General features: G+C 34.7%; 2 protein-coding genes across 2 annotated transcripts; one reads left to right on the top strand and one right to left on the bottom strand.

The window, feature by feature from the left end:
• Window positions 1-1,279: 1,279 nt before the first annotated feature.
• Window positions 1,280-6,832, bottom strand: LOC136820254 (prosaposin-like). Its single transcript, XM_067076454.1, has 7 exons — window positions 6,740-6,832; window positions 5,826-5,895; window positions 4,928-5,002; window positions 4,195-4,295; window positions 3,582-3,668; window positions 2,776-2,876; window positions 1,280-1,577 (listed from the first exon to the last, which is right to left on the bottom strand). The coding sequence occupies exons 1-7, from the start codon at window positions 6,743-6,745 to the stop codon at window positions 1,544-1,546; spliced, it is 474 nt and encodes a 157-aa protein (XP_066932555.1). The 5' UTR covers window positions 6,746-6,832; the 3' UTR covers window positions 1,280-1,543.
• Window positions 6,833-7,971: 1,139 nt separating this feature from the next.
• LOC136820139 (uncharacterized) lies at window positions 7,972-13,140 on the top strand. The gene is made up of 4 exons (XM_067076380.1): window positions 7,972-8,368; window positions 8,777-8,861; window positions 10,223-10,336; window positions 12,398-13,140. The coding sequence occupies exons 1-4, from the start codon at window positions 8,270-8,272 to the stop codon at window positions 12,934-12,936; spliced, it is 837 nt and encodes a 278-aa protein (XP_066932481.1). The 5' UTR covers window positions 7,972-8,269; the 3' UTR covers window positions 12,937-13,140.
• Window positions 13,141-21,244: the final 8,104 nt, after the last annotated feature.

The following is a 21,244-nucleotide window of genomic DNA, read 5'->3' as shown; positions in this document are numbered from 1 at the left end:
CTCAAAATGCACTGTATGGGTGTACTTTCGATAGAATGCACTACAAGGGTCTTCTTTTAGCTGGATACTGTGAGGGTGTGTTTGTGGAGTCGCAAGTTTGACAGTAAAAATATGATTTTTTGATGTTTTGACTCACACCCATTTTGATTTGTCTTGTACACTGGATCGACTTCTCAGACTCATTTTGGTTGCTTCAGCAAAAAATGATATGCAACTACACTGTAACGGTGAGAAACGTTCGGTAAAGCGGTAAAATCACTGTAAGGGTACCTTAAAGGAAGAAATTTTGGCGGGAATTTAATATGGTGGATGGCCGAAAAAGTTTTTTAGAGGAAATTTAATTTGGCGGATGAACGAAAAAACTAAATTTGGCGGGAATTTAATTTGGCGTTTGCTGAAAAATTTATTCTTAAAATCGCGTAAAAACAGCAAAAAAATGCAAAAATACCTTAAAGGAGCTCATATTTTCAAAAAGTTTAATTTGGCGGGAATTTAATTTGGTGGATGGCGAAAAAAAGAAATTTTGGCGGGAAATTAATTTGGCGGATTCGGGCCAAATCCAACAAATAACGACCCTGCGTGTAACTGTCGTAAGAATAATATATGTCCACTTCAAGGAAATTGCCTTGAAAAAAACGTCATCTACCAATGTCACATCAAATCAACTATCAACGACCCGGGCAAATTTTACATTGGTCTCACTGGCAACACGTTCAAGGATCGTTGGAACACACACAAATACACACTGAGACACGAAGATGCTAAAAGCCAGACCCAGCTCTCAAACTACTATTGGGATTTGAAAAGATCAGGCGTCACTGACCCAATTCTCTCCTGGGAAATTATTGATCAAGCTGCATCCTACAAAAATGGAACAAAAACGTGCAACCTTTGTTTGGCAGAAAAATTTCACATTATCTCTTCCAAACGCAAACTAGTGAACAAAAAAACTGAATTAGTCTATAAATGCAGGCATACAAAAAGATTCATTCTAAAGAACTATAAATCAGTCCCTCCGGACAAATAGCTTTTATTTGCACCTTTTCAACTTTTAATCATGTACATTATGTAATCACTATCCTATTATGTTTTATATTCCCTTTATATTTTAGCGCTTTATTTAGATATTCCCTTTGGGACTAGGTATTTCGATTTCTACAAGTAGAATTTGTTCGTAGAAAATTTTTTATCCACATCTGATGATCGCCTTGTGCGTGAAACACTGTGTAATGTTTGTTTTTAATATTTGAAGAGAAATATATGAAAGGAGATTCAAAAATTAAAATCTATGAAATCCGTTATCTAAATATAGTTATAAAATTGTTGAAAAATTATTTCGTGAAAAAAAATAATAAAAATAAAAATTCAAATCTAAATCTAAATAAATTTATAATTCTTACAAAGAATAATCATCCAGTCATAAATTTTTGGAAGGGAAAATTTTTCCAAAAAATGATCAAAAATAGATCGATATCATATCACAAGCTGTCATGAGATCTCGTTTGTCAGAAAATTTTCAATCCAAAGTCGGTGTTTTACCCATTCAATGACGTTTCTTTGCAAAGACAAGTTCATCTCTAAAAAAGAACAAAAAAAAAACGTAGTTTATTCACGGATCACCAAAAACCCGGGGGGGGGGGGTACTTAGGTATGTGCGGACGATAAGGGTCGGTTTTTTCAGCTTTCAAAGTCTCTTTAAGGATCGGAAAAATCAGAAAGTTTTAATTTAGTCTCTCTAAGGGTCGGAAAATTCAGGATTTTTTATTTTGATTTTCAGAGAAAAAATTGTAATAAAGTCTCTCTAAGGGTATGACTTTTTTCAAAAATCGAAAAATAAAATTCAAAAAGTCTCTCGAAGGGTCACCTGTTCAGCAAAAATCAGTCTCTCTAAGGGTCGGTTTTCGGAGGTCCCGTCCGCACATACCCCTCATTCGCCAACCCTATTACCCCCCCGGGCAAAAAACCGACCCTAGAGAGTTAAAGCTTTTGCAGAAAAATATACTGTCTTAGAGAAAGAAAATCGGTGAAAAAGTGACACAAACAGAGACAATCTTTGAAATATTTCATTTCCTAAGAAAGATCTTTTTGACGACTTATTCATGGTTTTCGTACCCTTAATTGGACCCGAAATTTCTTTCCACTGATGGCGTAATGGTCAAACACGGTACCTTTTTTCGGGAACCACTTTCCTCAGAAGGAGCATAAATTTGTCCCGATTTATTGATAGTACGAGTGACAGAGACTCAATAGCCCGGGGGGGGGGCTACTAGGTTTGCGAGTTGACGGGTATATCGGAGCAAAGAAAGAGGAAATTTTCGTGAATTTTGACCCTTATGGCTTGTACATACCTGACACCTATTTCACCTAAGTACCCCTTCCCTGGGCTCTATAGAGAGCTTTGAATTGGAATGTAAAGATGGATATAACCTTGGTTTGAGTTAGGGAGACTCTTTATTCTACCATGACGATAATGAATAGAATCGGGCACGATGATGTCCTTATTCATGACGTTAAGTATTCTACAGAGGCACCGTGGTTTTAGCCAGTAGTGGCAAATTTAAGTGAAATATAAATGTTGTGTGAAATCTGCAACTACTGACAAAAAGACAGAGGTTTCCGTAGAAAACGTTACGTAATTTATATAATGAATTAGGTTCGATATGTTCTATGTTTCGGGACCCTTTAGAAACACAAGTAATTTTTCCGACCTTCAGAGTTATAGGGCATGTCGGAGGAAAATGTCTAAATCGAGTGTCATGGATGATAAAGACTTACTTTTTACATATGGTGAGTTTCTGGCAAACTTGTGTCGGTTTGATGTCGTCATCCAACACTTTAAGCAAAGCTTTTAATAGTAAGTCAGCAACATCTTCGCACTAAAAGAAAAAAATAACTCTTTTTTGTTTAATTTTTCTTTTTTTTAACGTAATCAATGAAAAATCATTGCAGAAGATTTCAATTTCAAATAAAAACTGGGTGACAGAGGTCATTAGTACGATTAAAAATATCGAGAAAAATTCGAAAAAGGCGTGTTTTTTTGCGGGGCTGGTGTAAAATATTGATTTTGATTGCTTTGTAGACTTGAGAATCGACTCAAATTACGTATGCAAGCCGATAAATATTCCTACTAAAATCCCAATAGGATAGAAATTCTATTGTTCCAAGGTTAAAAAATCCAGTGGGAATAGTTTTTGAGTGCACTTTTTAGAAATCGAATTTTCGGGTGGGATGAAATGAAAGTCAATTTCCTAGTGGGGCTGAAATTCCTGGGCACTTTTTCACCAGGGACGAAATTTCTAGTAGGGCTGGGGTCCCAATGGGTCTGTGACACAGGGTGTATTATAAGTGGGTAAAGTTGCTGAGTAAAGAGGGTGTGATTTTTACGTAGTCGATTTTAAAGCGTTTTTGCCTTATGCATTGTCAAATTTAGATCGAAGTCTCTAGGTTCTTAGGTTATAAGTTGTGTTAAGAGAATTTTTCTCATACCTTATCGGCCAACGTCTTGAGGATGGTTTCCTCGTGGTAGCAAAGAAGTTTTGATTAACCTTAAATTAAGTAGAAGACGGAATTACTATACTTACCCCAGAGGTCACAACTCGTTTCTTTAGACCATTTGAAGGAAATAACAGTTGGCAAATCTTCTCCTCAAGAGCTGGTAGAACTTCTGTCTAAAATTTGATAAAAATTAGAATTGTTTAAAACAAGTTTTCACATATTGTAGCTGATGATTGTCTAAAGGCATGAAACCGTTCTACTGTTTTCTTCATAACTGTTATGTCCAATGAGGCTCCCTATATATCGAAACATTTACAAACTTCGATATGAATAAAGTTTGAAAAAGGCCTGTGACCTAAATAATCACTCGAAAGATGATTCCTGATTACGTTATTTGGAATACTTTTCGCATGAACGGAGAAAATTGATATGGATAGAGTTATAAATATGCTACCGGACGTTTTCCCCGACCAGGCGTTTTCCCGATCGGGCTTTGCTTCAAAGGGATATTTCCCTGATCGATCAAAAGATATTTAAGATCAACAGACCAAGTGGCCCTCTGGAAAAAGGAGTAAAATGGGGTGAAAATAAATTGTCTATTGCCGAGCACTAAGCAGCTAAATTTAAGTAACATTTTTCAAGACCATTCAAAACAGAAAATAAGGTTTCTATCGTACATTTTTGTAAAACTGTACTCACTTTGACAGTATTTGATTCTAGTTGGTACATCAACTCTCCTACAATGAACTCGCATATCAAACAAGTTTGTGAACCGTCGCCTATTAGGTGTCCTAATGGCCCTGAAAGAATTAAATATGCAACCAATTCATACCTTAATTCATAATCAATCATTCTCATTCAATGAAACAGGGTAAGCGGATATATTTACATGAAATAGGCTATGTTTAGGGCTAATTGTGACCCCATTATTAGGAAGATGGATTTTTCGAGTTAGCCGAGCCCTAGGTACACGCCATGAGATATTCAAGATCTTAGAGTATTAAGGTCACTCCCATTTTAATCGTCTTTTATGTTTGAAAAAACAGTTCGCTGAGGACTCCTGGACTGATTCACCTTGATCGATGCTCTTTGATGTCAAACAAAATTCCTTTTTAATCAATGCCCTTAGGCATCGATAAACTAATTTCGGATATCCCTAATTTCAAAGACTTTAAAATTCAAAATTCGATATATTCAATCCCAAAATCTTAAATACTGACGCCCGCTTTTGAAAGGTTAAAGTCAGCGTTTTTGTTTAAGAAGCTTTTGCTTAAAGTTTCAGGTCAGAAGCTTATTTATTTTTTCACAAAGTTCGAAATCAACCAAAGTAATATATGGTCACCAGGTCCTAGAGAGTTGAACAGTGAAGAATGAAATTATTCCCCTAGAAAAGCCTATCGTTCTTTATAACATCCAATATCCAAGCAAATACCTTGTTTCAATAATTTATTCAAAGCTTCTTTTGCTTTTTCTTGATCTTTTTCCTCTGTGTTACAACTGACTAAGGCTAAAAAAGATCAAAACGATAAAAATCACTTAAACACCCGTCTTACAGCATCGGTCGAACTTTTTCCCCACAGCGGGTCTGTTAAACAGGGTTGTACTTAAGTACACCCCCTTCTCACGGACCCGGTAAGATTTTTTCAGCCAGTGGAGATAAAAAAAAACAGACAGAAACTCGATGGGGATTCCATAATTTCTACGGCTGGGATTAAAATTCTTTTGTTTTTAAGTCAGAAAATTCAGTTGGGCTGGGAAGAATTGCATAATAATTTGCAGGGAGGATGGTTTATCTGATTATTTTCGGTGGGGGCTAGAGGAGGATAATTTCCACCGGGGACGATATTTAGGCCAATTTTTCCAATGGGAAAGGTTCCCAGTGGGTCTGTGAAAAGGGGGTGTTTAAGTATCAAAAACTAGTTGTTGAAACATGAAAGTGTGATATCTTTTGATTGTCTCAGCTGCAAATTATTTTGAGACAGAATTTAATTTTGTAATGATTTAAAAGGGATTCAGGCGAAGAGGTTTCCTGGAATTTTCACTGCGTATTAACTTTTCTTACATCCCAAACAAATATCCACCACTTAATGAGTTTTCCCTAATCTCTCTCTAAGGAAGTCCAACCTTTTTGAAGCCTTCGGGTGCTGTTAAACTTTTGAGGTTTAAGCCTAAAAATGTTCATATTTTTTATGCTAAGAAGTCTACAAATCTTGATGAAACTTGTTCTTAATGTTTTGTCAATCTTATGTTCTTATAAAGAAACAACGTGTTATTGAGAGGAAAAAGAGGCTTCAGTTCAAAAAAAAAATTTAAGAAATGATAAACTCAACCTGTCAATAGAGTGAGAGCGATGATGCCTTGTAAAAATCTCATTGTCCACGGAGTTACAACTAACCGATGCTAAAGAGATCAAAGCAATAAAAATAACTAAATTATCATAAAATTGAAACATGAAAGGAATTTCCTTTAAAATTGATTTAAGCCTAGAGCTTTCTTGGAATTCTGTTAAAGCTACTCTTGTGTCGTTGTGAAGTTTTATCCTTAAAATGTTATTGAGGAATATAGGGGGAATATACACTGTAAAGATTTAAGAGCCAGAAGTGTCATGGGTTATTTGTCCTTGTAGCAAAAGAAATATATAAGAAATACCTCTGTTTCAGTAACCGTTGGGATAAATGAATTTGGATTAAAAGTTCTTTGCTATAATTAATATGTCATTTTTCTTAATATAACATTTAAGTAAGGGTTCCTTAAATCACGGGAGCTTTACTTAGTGGGTATGAGAGCTTAAAACAATTTCCCCTTGGGAATGAGATCTCAGAGTATGTTTCTTACTGGCAATAAAGTCCACACTCCTATCTAACATCCCCGGTAAAATAAGACTTTTTCCCACAGCGGTAATAAAATTTTCTATCCAAAATCCAATGGGATAAAAATTTAATCGTTCCTAAGTCAAAAAAACTCAATGGGGAAGGTTTTGGAGTGTAATTTTTTACATTGAATCTGAATTGGGTATAGAATCAAAGTCTTTATTAAAGCCTGACTGAACGGGTATTTCTCCAAACGGGGACGACATTTTGGCCAAAGTTTGCAGCAGGTCTCTCCACAGGGTGTGGCGAAGGAGGTTCAAAATGCGACCATGAGAAGTATATTTGAAATAATTTCACTGAAATCTAGCAAAAAAGATTATCCATCTCCTTAAAACTGTCAAAAAAGTGCACAAATTTAAGCGGAAAAAACATACCTGCATTCGTTTGTATTGAAAAGTTTGTTTTGATCAGTTTTGATTATGTTACATTTTAGCAATGTCTTTTTTTAACAAAATGAGCGTATCACGTTTCAGTCACATGACACATGACTCTGTGTAATTTGTTCCTCTATTTTGCAAAAACTTCATATCATAATACGCTTAAAACCGAACTCTCCCATTCTCGCATGAAGCTTTTTCACTAAATTAGCGATTTTCATAATACGGCAATTTCTTATTCGCGCCTTTTCTGTTTTGATCTTTCAATTGTTCAATTTTCAGCCGTTTGGTCAAATGAAAGCCGTGGAAACTTATACTTTTTCCTTTTTCTAATTTTTTCTTTTTGAACATTCTGAACCCTTTAAGTGCCAGTTCAAACTTTAAAGGTTTGTATCTACGGATCTAGAAGGAGTTAATGATAGTTATAGTGATGCAAAGGCGATAGAAACGGTTTCAAAAACAAGAAAGGTGATTACATCTACTTTGCATCGACATAATTCTTGCATTGATGTGATCGTTGATTCTTCGATTCCAAATTGCTCATACCTTTTCATCCCGCTGATGTTTTCTATTTACAAATCCTCCTTCGCTCCGGGTTAATCGCAAAAAAGCATTTGCTCCGTGACACTATTTTCTAATGTTAATGATGGAGAGCAGAGTCTTTAAAACGCAAATCATGCCGTTTATTTTACTTTTTCTTCACGATCATGACTCTAATAAATATCACGCATCACGCCTCAATCTTCGTTAATTTCACGCCATCACGCCCTATTTTTAGAAATTTCACGCCATCACGCCGTAATAAAACCCCTACCACGTCAACCGCTTGGGGGCCTCATAAAATGGTAACTCTGAAATTCGAGAGTAAGATAAAGGACATTCAAACGGTATCGCAGCGAGATAAGATTTTTTTCAAAATTGCATTATTACAGATGATTCTAAACTTATTTGCAAGGTGAATCATCTTTCAAGTATTGGAACTTTATTCAAAGTTAAAATTTTATCATTTATTATTCAAACAACTTAAAATAAACCATGGGAAACACCAATGTAATGAATTGTAAATGGGAAGAACTGCCCAAATTTATGGGTAATAAGATATTGAAAGTCAACTAGAATACAAATCTGATTAATAAAAGATAAGAAAAGGAGTTTTCATTCCAGAAACGATGGAACTTTTACTTTCAGTTGACTTTTTTTTTCTACTACCATGAATCGGTTAAAACTACTAAGACAGAAAAAACACAAAAATGTTGATTATTTTTCAGCGTTTTGAGATGTTTTATTGCCACCTACTTTTATTCATTTGTGATATTTTTGTTTTGGCATTCTCACCTAATGTTCAATACCACGCACCACATCAAAACGCTTCGTTCAACTATAGTTACATTAATCTCAAGTATTTGAAAGGACAAAAATTGAACGTCACACCTTTGGCAACTTACAGTGTTAACAATAGATCACATTGTGTAAAAGAATGTGTTAAGACAAAAGGGGAATGTAAAAGTTTGAATCTTCAAACGACGAATGACGAATGGATTTGAGTGTGAGATACTTGATCAAGATATTTACGTTGCTAGTGTAAAACTAGTGAGTAGTAGCAATACGACACATACTTTGATATCTGTAAGTTTTTTCTTTCCACAAGTTAAACGATATTTTTGATAAAAAGATATAGAATACACTTTTACGACTCTACGGTGCCACTTCATTATTTAATTATCCCCCTAAATTAGATCCAATCCTTTTTTGACACATTTTTCTATCGTGTATAGGTGCGCAAAAAGGACTGGGATGGTTTTAGTGGGATAAAGCGGACAAAAAATGCCCGAGCGGCAATTGGCGGCTACGGTCTAAAAGGCGTATTGCACTGAAAATGTATCAATTTTCATTTTCAAAATTCATTAGGGGGTGGAAAAATAGCACACCATTTTACAGTGACAATTTGCTAATCTGATTATATTCAGCAGGGACAAAAGTTTTTCAACGATATTTTGACAATTTTTTTCCAGCTGAATTTTTTTATCTTTTTAGAGCAAATGTTTATCAAACCCATGCAAACTGAAAATTGGTTTCAAATGCATACCAAATTATATGAATAATACGTACCAATGTGCTCGTAAGTAGAGCTCTATTTTGGAAAAAGTTCTCTTAACTATGGTAGATATTCAACTTATTCTTTGGATATCTTAGCAGCCTTTACATTGGCATCAGCGATCTGAGAAATTCATCACTGATTAAGTTTATTCAGAATAATTCTTAGGAATTTATATAGATACTTACAGAAATACTTATAGAATACAAATGTTCTGAATTTGTATTCGTGTGGTTTTAAAGTCTATTCACGATAAGTGTGCACTCTTTTTTCATTTACCTATAACTTTTGAAGGAATTCTTCAATCTTTATAAATTTGGTATCATTGGAAAGATATTAGTGAGTGGAACAATTTGAAATAAAAAAATATTTAAAAAAATTCTAAAAATGAAGATGAAAATGAAGAAGAAAAAAATGAAGATCTTGTAGAAAAGTGCTATAACTATCATTTTCACTGAAGTGAATCCTTAATCATCGAACGTCATCACTGTGAAAAAAATTCTCTAAAATAATCATCAGTCAAAAGATCTCAAACAAAGTTATAAGCTGATTGAGTCTAAAACGCTGTTTTTCTGCAGTTTTTGGCTGTTTTTTGGGGTCAATCACTTATGAACTTTGTATCTAACTTTATATTGAATAATATTTTTTAAAAATTTCTTCACAGTGATTATCTCCTAAAATCAAAGAATCTCTCCAGTGAAAATGAAAGTTATGGCACTCTTCTACAAGATCTTCATTTTTTTCTTCTTCATTTTCATCTTCATTTTTAGAATTTTTTTAAATTTTTTTTTATTTCAAATTGTTCCACTCACTAATATCTTTCCAATGATACCAAATCTATAAAGATTGAAGAATTCCTTCAAAAGTTATAGGTAAATGAAAAAAGAGTGCACACTTATCGTGAATAGACTTTAATTTCACAAATGAGCAGAAAATAAGCTGAAGATGGAAAAACTAAAGATGCCAAATTTTACTCAAAATAGAACAGTGCTTTTTGTATCCAAAATAAGATCTTCAAAATTTCGCGTGAATTTACTATTTTTGCCACTTTGCAAAATTTATTTTTGCAAAAAAGGTAAAAAAGTGATTTAATTAAGTAAAGTAAGTTTATTCATTTGGTAGCGAGACCCCTTTTATATTTGCACTAGATCTGGGAGGTTGAATGCTGAGGTTGAGCACGTCACACCTAGTGACTTGCCGCCTCGGTAAGATTACCAAATCTAAGCTTCTCATTCGCTAAGTTAGCGGCGACGGGGGATTGACCCATTAACCCTTAGATTGTAAAGCAAATGCTCTACAGACTAAGCTATCTGGCAACTATGTGATGTAAGTGTAATATCAAAGAATGGTCTGTTCGATTGAAAGTTGTCTTTATTTTTTTTCAGCACAAAGCTGTAAAGCTTTGAAGAAAGATGATCCTTCACTGCGTTCCAGTTTTTATCATGTTTTCCTTGCGGGAAAAATAAGAAAGGTCTACTGCGATATGGAAAAAGATGGAGGTAACTTATTTATTGATTTTTTTGTTGAAAATGTCAATAAAAAATGAAGAAATATTTATAGTTACGTAAATTCTACCAATTTCGATCTAGGCAGGATATTTGCAGAGGATCAGTTACAACTTACAGTATATGGCCCCCAAAACAGAGACGGCCCCCAAAACGGAGGTTTTCATTGAAATGAAGATTCTGACTTGTAGATTTATCAGAATTAAACGATTTTTGTTTATTTTGAAAGAATGATGGTTATACTTAAAAATGAGCATGTTTTTGCTGGTTTGAGACAGATTCAAATAAACATATTGCGTCTAAGGAAATATTTTAGCCCACAAATTAGATAAAATTGCATATAACTCACTCTAGCTCCTTGGATATTGAAAATAAGTTATGAAAACGGGGTATAGGAAACTTGCTACACCTAATGCCGTTCAAAATGCAAATACACTGTGACTTTAGAGGCTGTAAAAAGATATGCATAAGGTCAACCAGTATTTTGGAGCCCTAGAATCGCATTGAACAAACCGAAATTCTAAATATGAGAAAAAGCAAAAAATCTTGGAATTCTACTCTACCACCTTGAGTTAATAGTTTATAACAAAAAATTACATTATATATAAGATTTTTCGTTGAATCAGCAAAAAACGGCAAATTCTGTCATTTTTTGCAAAATATAGGAGAAAAATATTTAAAGCTTAATTTTTCATAAGCTTTTTTCTAAAATTTTCACAGCTTATTCCATACATAAATGGAACTATTTTCAAAAGAGATTGGTTTTCAAAACTTGATTAAGACGTTTGTTAAATCAAATTATCATTTTGAAAATTTCTAAATTTTCAGTTTGGACTTTGCATCAGTGAAAATCTTGAAATATTTCATAAAAAATCATAAATTTTACATCCATCGGGTCGTAAATTAAGGGAAAACACAAATATGTTCATAGTTTTTCCCCCATATACCACTGGGCTTAAGAATTTGATTTTAACTACACCTCCGTTTTGGGGGCCCCAAACCTGCATTTTGACAACCAGGGATAACTGTAAAAATTTTATCAATAAATTTATGCCCAAAACCCTCTAAATCATATTTCAAAACTATGGTCAAAATTTTGTATTCATATCTTAAAGATATCTCGAGAAATCGCTAAAATTTCAAACCTCCGTTTTGGGGGCCATTAGAAAAAAGCTACCTATCTTTAAGCGATTGAAAAATATTGTTGAAATTGAAAATTTTGAAAAAGAACTTCCAGGAAATAAAGTAGAGATGTTAAAGGTTTTCATGCAGCAAAAATTTTTGTAAAATCTCTTTTCCTCTAGATTTGAGAGAAACTTCAAATTTGATCGCCGTTTTGGGGGCCACATACTGTAAGGGCTTTGACCATAGTCAGAATATTTGTCAAGGGGTTTGAACATAAAACTTTTGTTTTGGGTTTCTTGACACTTTTAACAAAAAATTGCCTTTACAAGTTGTTTGGTAATTTATTCTGTCAATACATAGTGTAATTAAGAATTTAATCACAAAAACGACGTTGTGAACTTAAAAAAAACGTTAATAGAATGTTCTATTACCCTCTTTTATATAAAAAAGTTTCAATGGGTAATTAACTTTTTTCCTTTGAATTTTTTTAAATTTTCCGTAAAGAATTGAACTATTTGAATTTTTTGGAAAAATTTTCTAAATCGATCTATAAAAAATTATAACAGTTTTTCTACGAAAAATTAGGATGAAAGATTGGTCAAAAACCGCTTTTTTCAAGATTTTGAGACAAAGAAGCTTTTACTAAAATTTTCATCGTTTGGTTAAAGATACACCTTCTGACCGTAGAAATCTTTTCGAAAGGTTTTGTCTTCGTCAAAAATAAGGTCTTCAAAGTTGAAATACTGCTCTTCGCAAAAGTCTTCATTTTCTCCTTCATTAATTTTTTTCATTGCGTATTTTAAATTTTGAGATTCAGGAATAGTTGACCTAACAGAAAATGTATAACATATCATAGTTTTGTTGGCTACATCAGGTATAATGCATTAAAAGGTCTTATGAATAATTAAAAAAAAATACTTTAATTTCTAGGAGGCTGGATGCTTATCGCAAATTATACTATCCCATCAACAGAAATTACACAAGCATTCAACTATGGTGACCTCGATGCATTCGAAGAGCTGGCAACTGGGAATTTTTTTTTAGACTCAAACGTCTACCTCCCAATCATCAATGCTTGGTTTCCCATCAACGAATTCAGATGTTACTGCTACAAACCGTCAGTTGGTAGAATCGTTGATTTAGCGACAGATCCATCAACCGATTTGGGATCTTACATAAATCGTTTCATTCTTGGTAAAGAACCTAAGAAAATATGTTCTCCACCATGTGGTCTTAGAAGCTTGCCAAACGACCAAAGTGAGTTGATTCATCAAGTGACTTCTATAGGCTGGGGAATAACAGCCCAGTATCTTTATCGTGCTCCATTTCTCAAAGGAGACAATATCCATATTCTTCTTTGGCGCTATAAGCAACGATACGAATGTGACGATGTGACTGACCAGCTTTATAGTGATTCAGATTATTATAATACATTTTATGCTGGTAATTGGAAGTACTATATCGGATGAAAACTTTCTATGAACTTTTACACTTTTGACACTCAAGCCTGTCAGATGTGACGATGTCAGTTTTTTGTATTTAAGGGAAGAAACTTTCGCGGAACACGAAAAGGCAAATTCGCAAATTTTCACTAATTTTGTGAAAGAGGGCTAAACCCTTACTTTCTTCACTCCCATCAATCTAAAATGTGTGTCAAAATTACTTTTTGAATTGCTTTAACGAAAATTTCATGGCAAAAGGCAGATATTTAGGTAAAGTAGTTTTTTTGCGAGAATTAATTTTCGCAAATATGAGGTTTTCACGCGAAAGTTTCTTTCCACCAAAATTTCTTTCCTTGGTATACGCTAGCAATGTTTTAATTTTTTAGCACTTTTAAAGTTTTGCACAATTAATTCTAATAAAAAACAGAATTTTGAACACCATCATGTTAGAGGTAGAGGATTGCAAAACAACAAAAGTGAGCTTGGGTCTTGGGGTTAGTTTCACCAACCGTTTTATATGGCCATATCACCAACTTCCCACGCTTCTAGAATAGCACTTCCCCAATACCTTAGACTCCACCTGAAATTGTTATAATCGAGTTTCCGATGTCACGATGAGAACGACAACGGCGACGCTAAAATGTTGTTTTTAACCCTATTATTATCAGGCTTTTTCGAATTTTGTATTCTCAAGGGGGGGTGTTTTCCACCAGCCTTGCATAACTTTTGATCTAGAAAAGATATGGATTTAAAGGTGATGACGTCATCACAAAGTTTCACAATTATCGCTGACCAAGGAGAAAGTACTATTCAATAAAATTGTAATTAAAGTTGAACGAATGGAGATTTTTCAATTCTGTTTTAAATTTCTAAAAGCCAAAAAAAATAACTTTAACATATTTGCCGGTTTTTAGCATACTAATAAAATTTACGTTTAAAATTCATGCAGAAAATGAGTAAATCTTTTGAAAAAACAATGACGTCATTTTTGATGACATCAGTAGTTTTTGAAAAATTTCAAACTATTTTTTAAAATTTATTATTGATACCTAAAACCTGTCAAAATTTGAAGTCAGTTGGATGCCAAGATCAAAAGTTATGCTAAATTTAGGATTTTGGGATTTTACAGGGTTTTAGCTAGATTTTATGATATGCCTGCACAAAAAAGTCATAAAACCTGATCTGGTCGGTATAATTGTAAAATTTGGTATACATGCTACTAATAGGATTATATTAAAAGTCAAAAACTTTCAGAGTCTTAAAAAATTTTTTCAGTGAGGCTTTAAACTTGATGTTTTCGCGAGTTTATCAACCCGGGGCTCAACTAAGTCTATCTGATATACTGGAATGACGCTATTTAGTAGCCCTGGCACCATAGATTTATAAAGCCCGAAAGGCTAGATGGCGTACTTTTGAAAAAAACGGCACATGGTTAGGTAGGAAATCCTTCGTAGGAAGCTTCGCGAGTTTTCGAAAATAATAATTTTAATAATTTTTTCCGATATTCACTTTTTTTTTGCCTGCAATGGCTTAAAAAACGACATCTAGCCCTACGGACATTATAAATCTATGCCTGGCACCCATCACTTTTTTGCTTTGGTAAGTTCGAACGTAAACGAGTTCTTTGGATTCTAGTTGAAATTTGGAAGGTGCAAAACATGGGCAAAAAACATTGGGCAATGTATGTATGTGAAGATAAGCGATTGCAAATCTGTAATTCATGGTAGTCGGTCTTAATAATTAACTTTCCCCTTAATTTCTCAGTTGCACTTAGTTTTTTGGTCTTTTTCTTTCAATACCGCGACTTCGTCACGTGCTCCTGGCCAACTTCACTGGACGCTGCGTCTCAAAAAAATCAGAAAAACAAATATAAGCCAGAATTATTACATAGTGGTACGCTAATTTCGTTTTGCCTTGGCTCATTACTTTGTCTACCATTTACTTTCGGTTTTTTAACTAGATTACCCAGGTGTTTCTCTTTTTTTTTCCCTGAATGTCTTTTATTCGGAATTAATTAATCGAGACATGAAAAAAGACTATATTGTTTTCAATGAATAATCTAAAATGTACTGGAGATGACATGTAGGCGTTAACAATCTGACCGTGCTCTTTCGCGAGCGTGATGCGTGATGGAAGGCTGTGGTTTCAGTGTGGTTTACATCCACACTGTGACCTAGTAGTCTACAGTTTTATAAATATCTAGGTAGAAAGAGTGGTATATAGCATAAAATATAAAAGTACAAATAAGTAATAATTAGTTTACTTTTCGATATCCCAGGCTAATTTGTTTTAGAAAATTAGAGGGCTAATTTCGTATAAACTCGATTTTTTTTGATTTTTTAAAAATCTATAATAGGTTCTAGACAGAACAAATATACAAACACTGAATAACTAAAACTAAATAAACTCGATTGTTTCCAATAGAAAAATTACTTAAATCGAAAGTGGTAGTACCGACCAAGACCATCCCATCTCCATCTAAAGGGGCCTTTTTAGTATCTAGGAACTGTTATCTAAAAACTTATTGTAAAACCTTAGTAGACTTAGTAAGCTGAAGTAAAAAAAACTTTTGCAATACATGATTCAGGATTCAAATCTTTAATGCGACTGATATGCATCTTAAAAAGCCATCAAAAAGGAAAATATTGATACAATTATCTCAGCCACAATCACCAGATCATTGGTATAATCTAATTAAAAACGAAAACTTTCATCCCCTAGACACCACGTCGCACCACGTACAAGTCGATACTGTAAAAGCTATATATGTACTAAACTATAGCTGAATAATGAATAAAATATTCCATAGCAAGTAAGTACCAACCCAGCTAGCACAATACGTTTTTTCAACGTTTATCTAATGTTCACAACGTCCATATAACGTTGAAACAACGTTGGATGTCAGCTGGGAAGCTTATGTATGTGAGTTTTTTTCGGCAAGGGAGGCGGTTGGCATGTCTTCCCCTGATTGACTAAAGACGAAAGACGATGGTAAATCAGTTTACCGTCTTCGAAATGAAGGTAAAAATTTAAAAAAGGTTATTCCAAATTTCTTCAGTCATCCTGCCGTCCTCAAACAGGCAAACACATAAACTTACCAGTAAGCCTTGCTAGTAAGTCTACAAAGGAAGTCAAAGAACATTTTCAATAGCTATGTCTACCCATCAGCCTCCACCGAAAAATTGACTTTGATTTCATTCCCATTCGATATTCATTGTTTAGAAATTGCACTTCAAAACCATCCCCACTGGATTTTTAACCTTGGAACAAGAAACTTTGTATCCCCATTGAGATTTCAATCGAAATTTTTATCCCCGCTGTAGGAAAGAGTTTCACTGGGGCTGTGAGACAGGGGTGTTATAGTCTACAGTGTAGTTTGGAGTACAAGAAAATTAATTCCCCCTCTGAGGTCGTAGAATAAGGGAGTGTATGAACTTCTTCTTCAGAGTCATTAAAACCAGGATGTTATCCAAATTTCATTAAATTTGGTAATATTCACAATCCTGCTTGGCGGCCGGGTTTACCGCTGACTGGTAATCGAACTCTTCGTATGGTTATCTTCATATTCTCAAATGCTAAGTGTGCTTTTGTAACCAAAAGGATACACTGAGTTCTCACTTTCAAAGAGTGTCGGTTTTACAATGGTATTCTACGAAATTGAAATGGAAAGCCTTGAATATCAATCGGACACTTTGGACTCTCCGTTGAATCACCTTTACTTATAAAGAACCTATAAAATATTTCCGGTGAGTTTAAGATACACTCCTGTGTCACAGACCCTCCGAGGCCCTAGCACCACTGGAAAATTTGGCTAAAATTTCGTCCCCGGTGGGAAAATACCTTGGAATTTCAGCCCCACTGGGAAATTGATTTTGATTTCCCCACTCGAAATTCAATGTTTAAAAATTGCACTCCAAAACCATCCCGACTGGATTTTTTGATATTGGAAATATAATTTTCTATCTTCATTGGGATTTCAATAGGAAATTTTATCCCCACTGAGGAAAAAAGTTTCACCGGGAGTGTGAGACAGGGGTGTTAAAGATGGAAATCTAAATGTAACAAAATCTTCATTACACAACTAATTTCTTTCAACCTTACTATAGAGTCAGTGGGAAGCCAACATCGCAGGCTTATCCTACTGTATTCGAAGAAAAAAACGAGTAGGATTTTTTACGAACAGAGGTTTTATTGTTGACTGATTATATTGTTGCATTTTGTCAAAAGAAATACATCACCACCAACTATATTGGTAGATATTTTCTCCATTTAAATCAATAATACAATGAGGATGTGAGATAGATGTGGGAGTATGTGCGTAAATCCCCTCATATCAACCACTCACCAACGAAAACTATTTAACCCCACACGAAACACCTACGTTTCTATTGCTAACCCAAACTTATGGTTTGATATGATACATGTTTTCTATTTGTACGCTTGTAAGCATATATCCAGGCTCAAACATTTAAGCATTGCCTAAGCATATGTTGACCCTCAGTTTACAAAATTTAAAAGTATTTGGTATCTTAAATTACAAAAATGCAGCATAAAAAATGCAAAAAAAATTATCCTTTAGGTATAGCATAAGCATTTTTGAGGCTCAAAAATACATTTTTTCAAGCATAATGGGTCTTACCTTATGCTTATAAAAAATCCTTTAAACACCAATGCAGTTATAATATATAGTTTTTTCAGTTCGATTGTAGAGATAAATTTGAAAACCTTAGCTATGACTTTGGTTGCTTAGTTTACTACTCAATTTTTCTTTAGCCTTCCTAAGACATCGATACCTTAATGTAACTGATGATTAAAATCAAAAATAATTCACATGACATAAAATTATACTTCCTTAAACCTATTAATAGGTGGGATCATAACAAAAATCCGTCACTTCTCCGGGATTAAAATTGCAACTCATGTCGATTTTAATCCTCTTTCACTATGAAAGATATCCGACTTCTTGCGATTCTAACCATCCCTCCTTTCTAAATATAGATTTTGTCCACATTCCAAACGCGCAAACATTCGTGCCTATTGGTTCACTATGTATCACGAAAGCTATACAATATGCTTATGAGCTTCCTTGTATAACGCAAACATGCATCGTTACCTTATGACAGACCTGGTGACACCCCCTCCGACTGGAAAAATTGGCCGAAATATCGTCCTAATAAAAAAGACAATGGTTTTCAACTGGCCTGCCATAAAAACATTGGAATATCAATCTCCTATTTTTATTACAGCAAAAAATCAATGTTCCTAGTAGTACTCAATTAAACACAGAACACTTTTTAACACGTTTAGCACAAAAAAAACCCTGAGTAAGTATTGAAAGGAGAACGAAGATAACAGCACAAAATACAAGTTGACCTACAAGCCTTTCATTTTTATAGCTACTTTATGTGAGATAGTGTGATAGCAAAAAAAAAACCGATAATACTTTTTGTGTTAGCAATCACCCTCGGGGTATACTTAGGAAAAAAAGGGTTTTCGGAGGTTCCGTTCCGCACATATCCCTAGCCCGCCAACACTAGTACCCCCTGATCTTTGGTTGAAACTTCCGCGCGACTGCTGATTATAGATCACTTAGATAAACGATGAAAAATTCTTTGGAGCATATCTAGATAACTCTTGTAGCTTAGAAAATGCTGTAGAAATGAAATAAAATTTTATGCATTGAAAGAACCGAGAACTCCTTGCCCGGAAATGCGTAATACAGTTTTAAGCTCCGTTAACTTTGATGATCTATTGATTGCTAATCTTTTAAGAGTTTATCGAATTATCAGAATTAATTGAGTTTTGTTTTGATTTGAGAAATCTGCACACAAATTTACATAATATTTGCCTGATATCCTCTTAAACATGATTAAGCTCTAAAATAACCCTAGCTAGGTACATATACCCTTGGTCGATTTTTATATATTTTATCATATATAATTCTTAGCAAGTAAGACCAGGGCTATGGTAAAGTTCCAGAATTTATCCTGATCTGTACGTGTGCGCATGTTCATTGTTAATTTAAATTAAATAAATTACATTACATTCAAAGTGAAAGGTTTTACGTGTATATACTGTTAAACGGAAGTTAGATTAGCAACGAGATTTCTGCAATCTCAGATTCTTTTGCTTGCAAAATTTCCACAAACACTACAAAGACCATTAGATATATAAACAAAAAAATATTTTTGTTAATGATATTTCGACGCTTAAGGGCCTTTTTCAAAACTAAACGAGAAAGCCTAAGCAGCGTAAAGGCCCAGCGCAGTGTTGGCGCTGTCAGCATATTTTTCCACTGCGGAATCGCTATAAAACAGGAGCGAATTCTTTCAATGTATAGACTCGAGTCGGTCGAGTAATTAAGATTCAATTACGGGTGCGACGCCGGGTGACGGCTAGCTTTTCTACTAATTAAGAAAGAAAGACTCGACCATATAAATTGGATGTATTGTATTAATTATATGTGGTTTTTTCTTACGCATGCGCACAATAGAAAGTCAGGTAGTTCGATTTTAGCCGGGAATCGTCGATTGATAATTGCGCGCATAGGCCCCGACAAAAGTCAATTTTTTTTACCAGTCGTGTTTTAAAGGCCCATTGCGCTGCGCGCTGGGCCAAATAATAAAAGATATGCAAAAGTCCAATCTAGATCCAGAAAACTGCATCCTAAAGAGGATGAAAGTTAGGAAGGTTTTGCAATTGAAATGAAGTTTATTTGAAGTTCTTGCCATAGAGATGCATGGCCCGAGGAAGAGAAGGGGATCCCACTGGGTATGTGATGATATAAGAAGAAAATCTAAAATACAGAGATTTTACTCATTGAAGACTGGCGTCTCCTTACAGATATTGCTCGATTCTGTATTGAACGGTATCAATCGTTTCATTAGAACTGTCTTACTCTGTAGCATATACTGCCTGGCAGTTTGCGAGACATTGACACATTGACACTTTCGGATCAAGTGCGTTAATCCGGTGTAAACCACTAGGGAACAAGGCCAGCACTCTCACTTCATCCATGATTTTTTGTGGAATCTATACCTAGCACATTCACCAACAGGCTTCTTGGATTTCTGTCTACCCAGTTCTCATCACATGGAATGGATTGATTGATTGCCAAGTAAATCACAATACCGAGTGGGAATCGAACCCTGACCTCATGGACGGTAATCAAGATTGATAACCACTACAATAATACGCCTTCATTTTACCAGGCAAGATTACACAATGTCACCGGAATACTTGCCATCTTTTAGGTGTGTTTCTAGAATTATCCTACGAATAAAATGATGACATCATCCATTTTTTATCCAGCCACCATCACATAAAGTAAATAGAAAAGGAAATGGCAAAGAAACTTGCCCGAAACTTGTACAACTCAATTATGTCTAAGAGTCGAACTCATTCTAATCTGTACCTCTAATGTTCCAAAAGCAACAAGCTTATTATGATACACCCCTGTCTCACAGCCCTGATGGAAGTTTTTCCCCTCAGTGGGGATTAAAGTCTCTATCAAAATCCTACTGGGGACAGAAATTCTATTATTCCGAGCCTAAAAATTTCCGGTGGGGATGGTTTTGGATTGCAAGTTTTTCCATTTAATTTTAAGTGGGGATGAAAACAATACTAATTTCCCAGTGGGGCTTAAATTACAGGGTACTTTTCCCACCGGGATAAATCTTTATCAGTGGGGTGGGGTACCAGCGGGTCCGTGACAGAGGGTTTTATGATATGTGGATTGAGCTTCACTTAATTTTCATTGGTATAATAGGGCATTAAAACGAAAGGTCAGATTTTACTTGTATTTGTATTGGTATTGCCCGGGGGGAGGGGGGGGGGGGGGTACTAGGGCAAGATGGGTTACGGGGATGCTCCGCTGATCAGGGTACCTTTTTTAACCTCCATGAGTCCCAGGTAGGGTTGTAACAACACCAAAATAGAAAAATCAGTCCCTCGTAGGGTGCCTATTTTTGGAAAATTTGAGGAAAATTAGAAAATTTGAGAAAATGTTGTATTTTCAGTCCCATTCAGGGTCACATTTTTCGCAAATTTCGAGTCCCGCGTAGGGTCCATTTTTCGAACCTCAGCTGGAGCACCCCCGTCGGGCGACAAGGGTAGTACCCCCTAGGTGGTATTGTATTGATATTCTACTGGTCTACCTAATAGATGTTTGTTGGTTGTAATACCAGAAATCAAGGCTACCAAATTCATTGCAATTTTTGTCAAAAAACGTCACGTTATTTCATTTTCACAGTAAGTAATTTTGTCATTATCAGTATTTAACAAAGTATGTATGATTGAAAATTGTAACTTAGATTTGATAACAGTGGTATTTAGT

This window comes from Clytia hemisphaerica, unplaced genomic scaffold, assembly GCF_902728285.1.
Source record: "Clytia hemisphaerica strain Z4C2 unplaced genomic scaffold, Clytia hemisphaerica genome assembly, whole genome shotgun sequence".
NCBI classification, from domain to species: domain Eukaryota; kingdom Metazoa; phylum Cnidaria; class Hydrozoa; order Leptothecata; family Clytiidae; genus Clytia; species Clytia hemisphaerica.
Note: the sequence above shows the minus strand (reverse complement) of the source record. Positions and strands in the feature narration are given on the sequence as shown.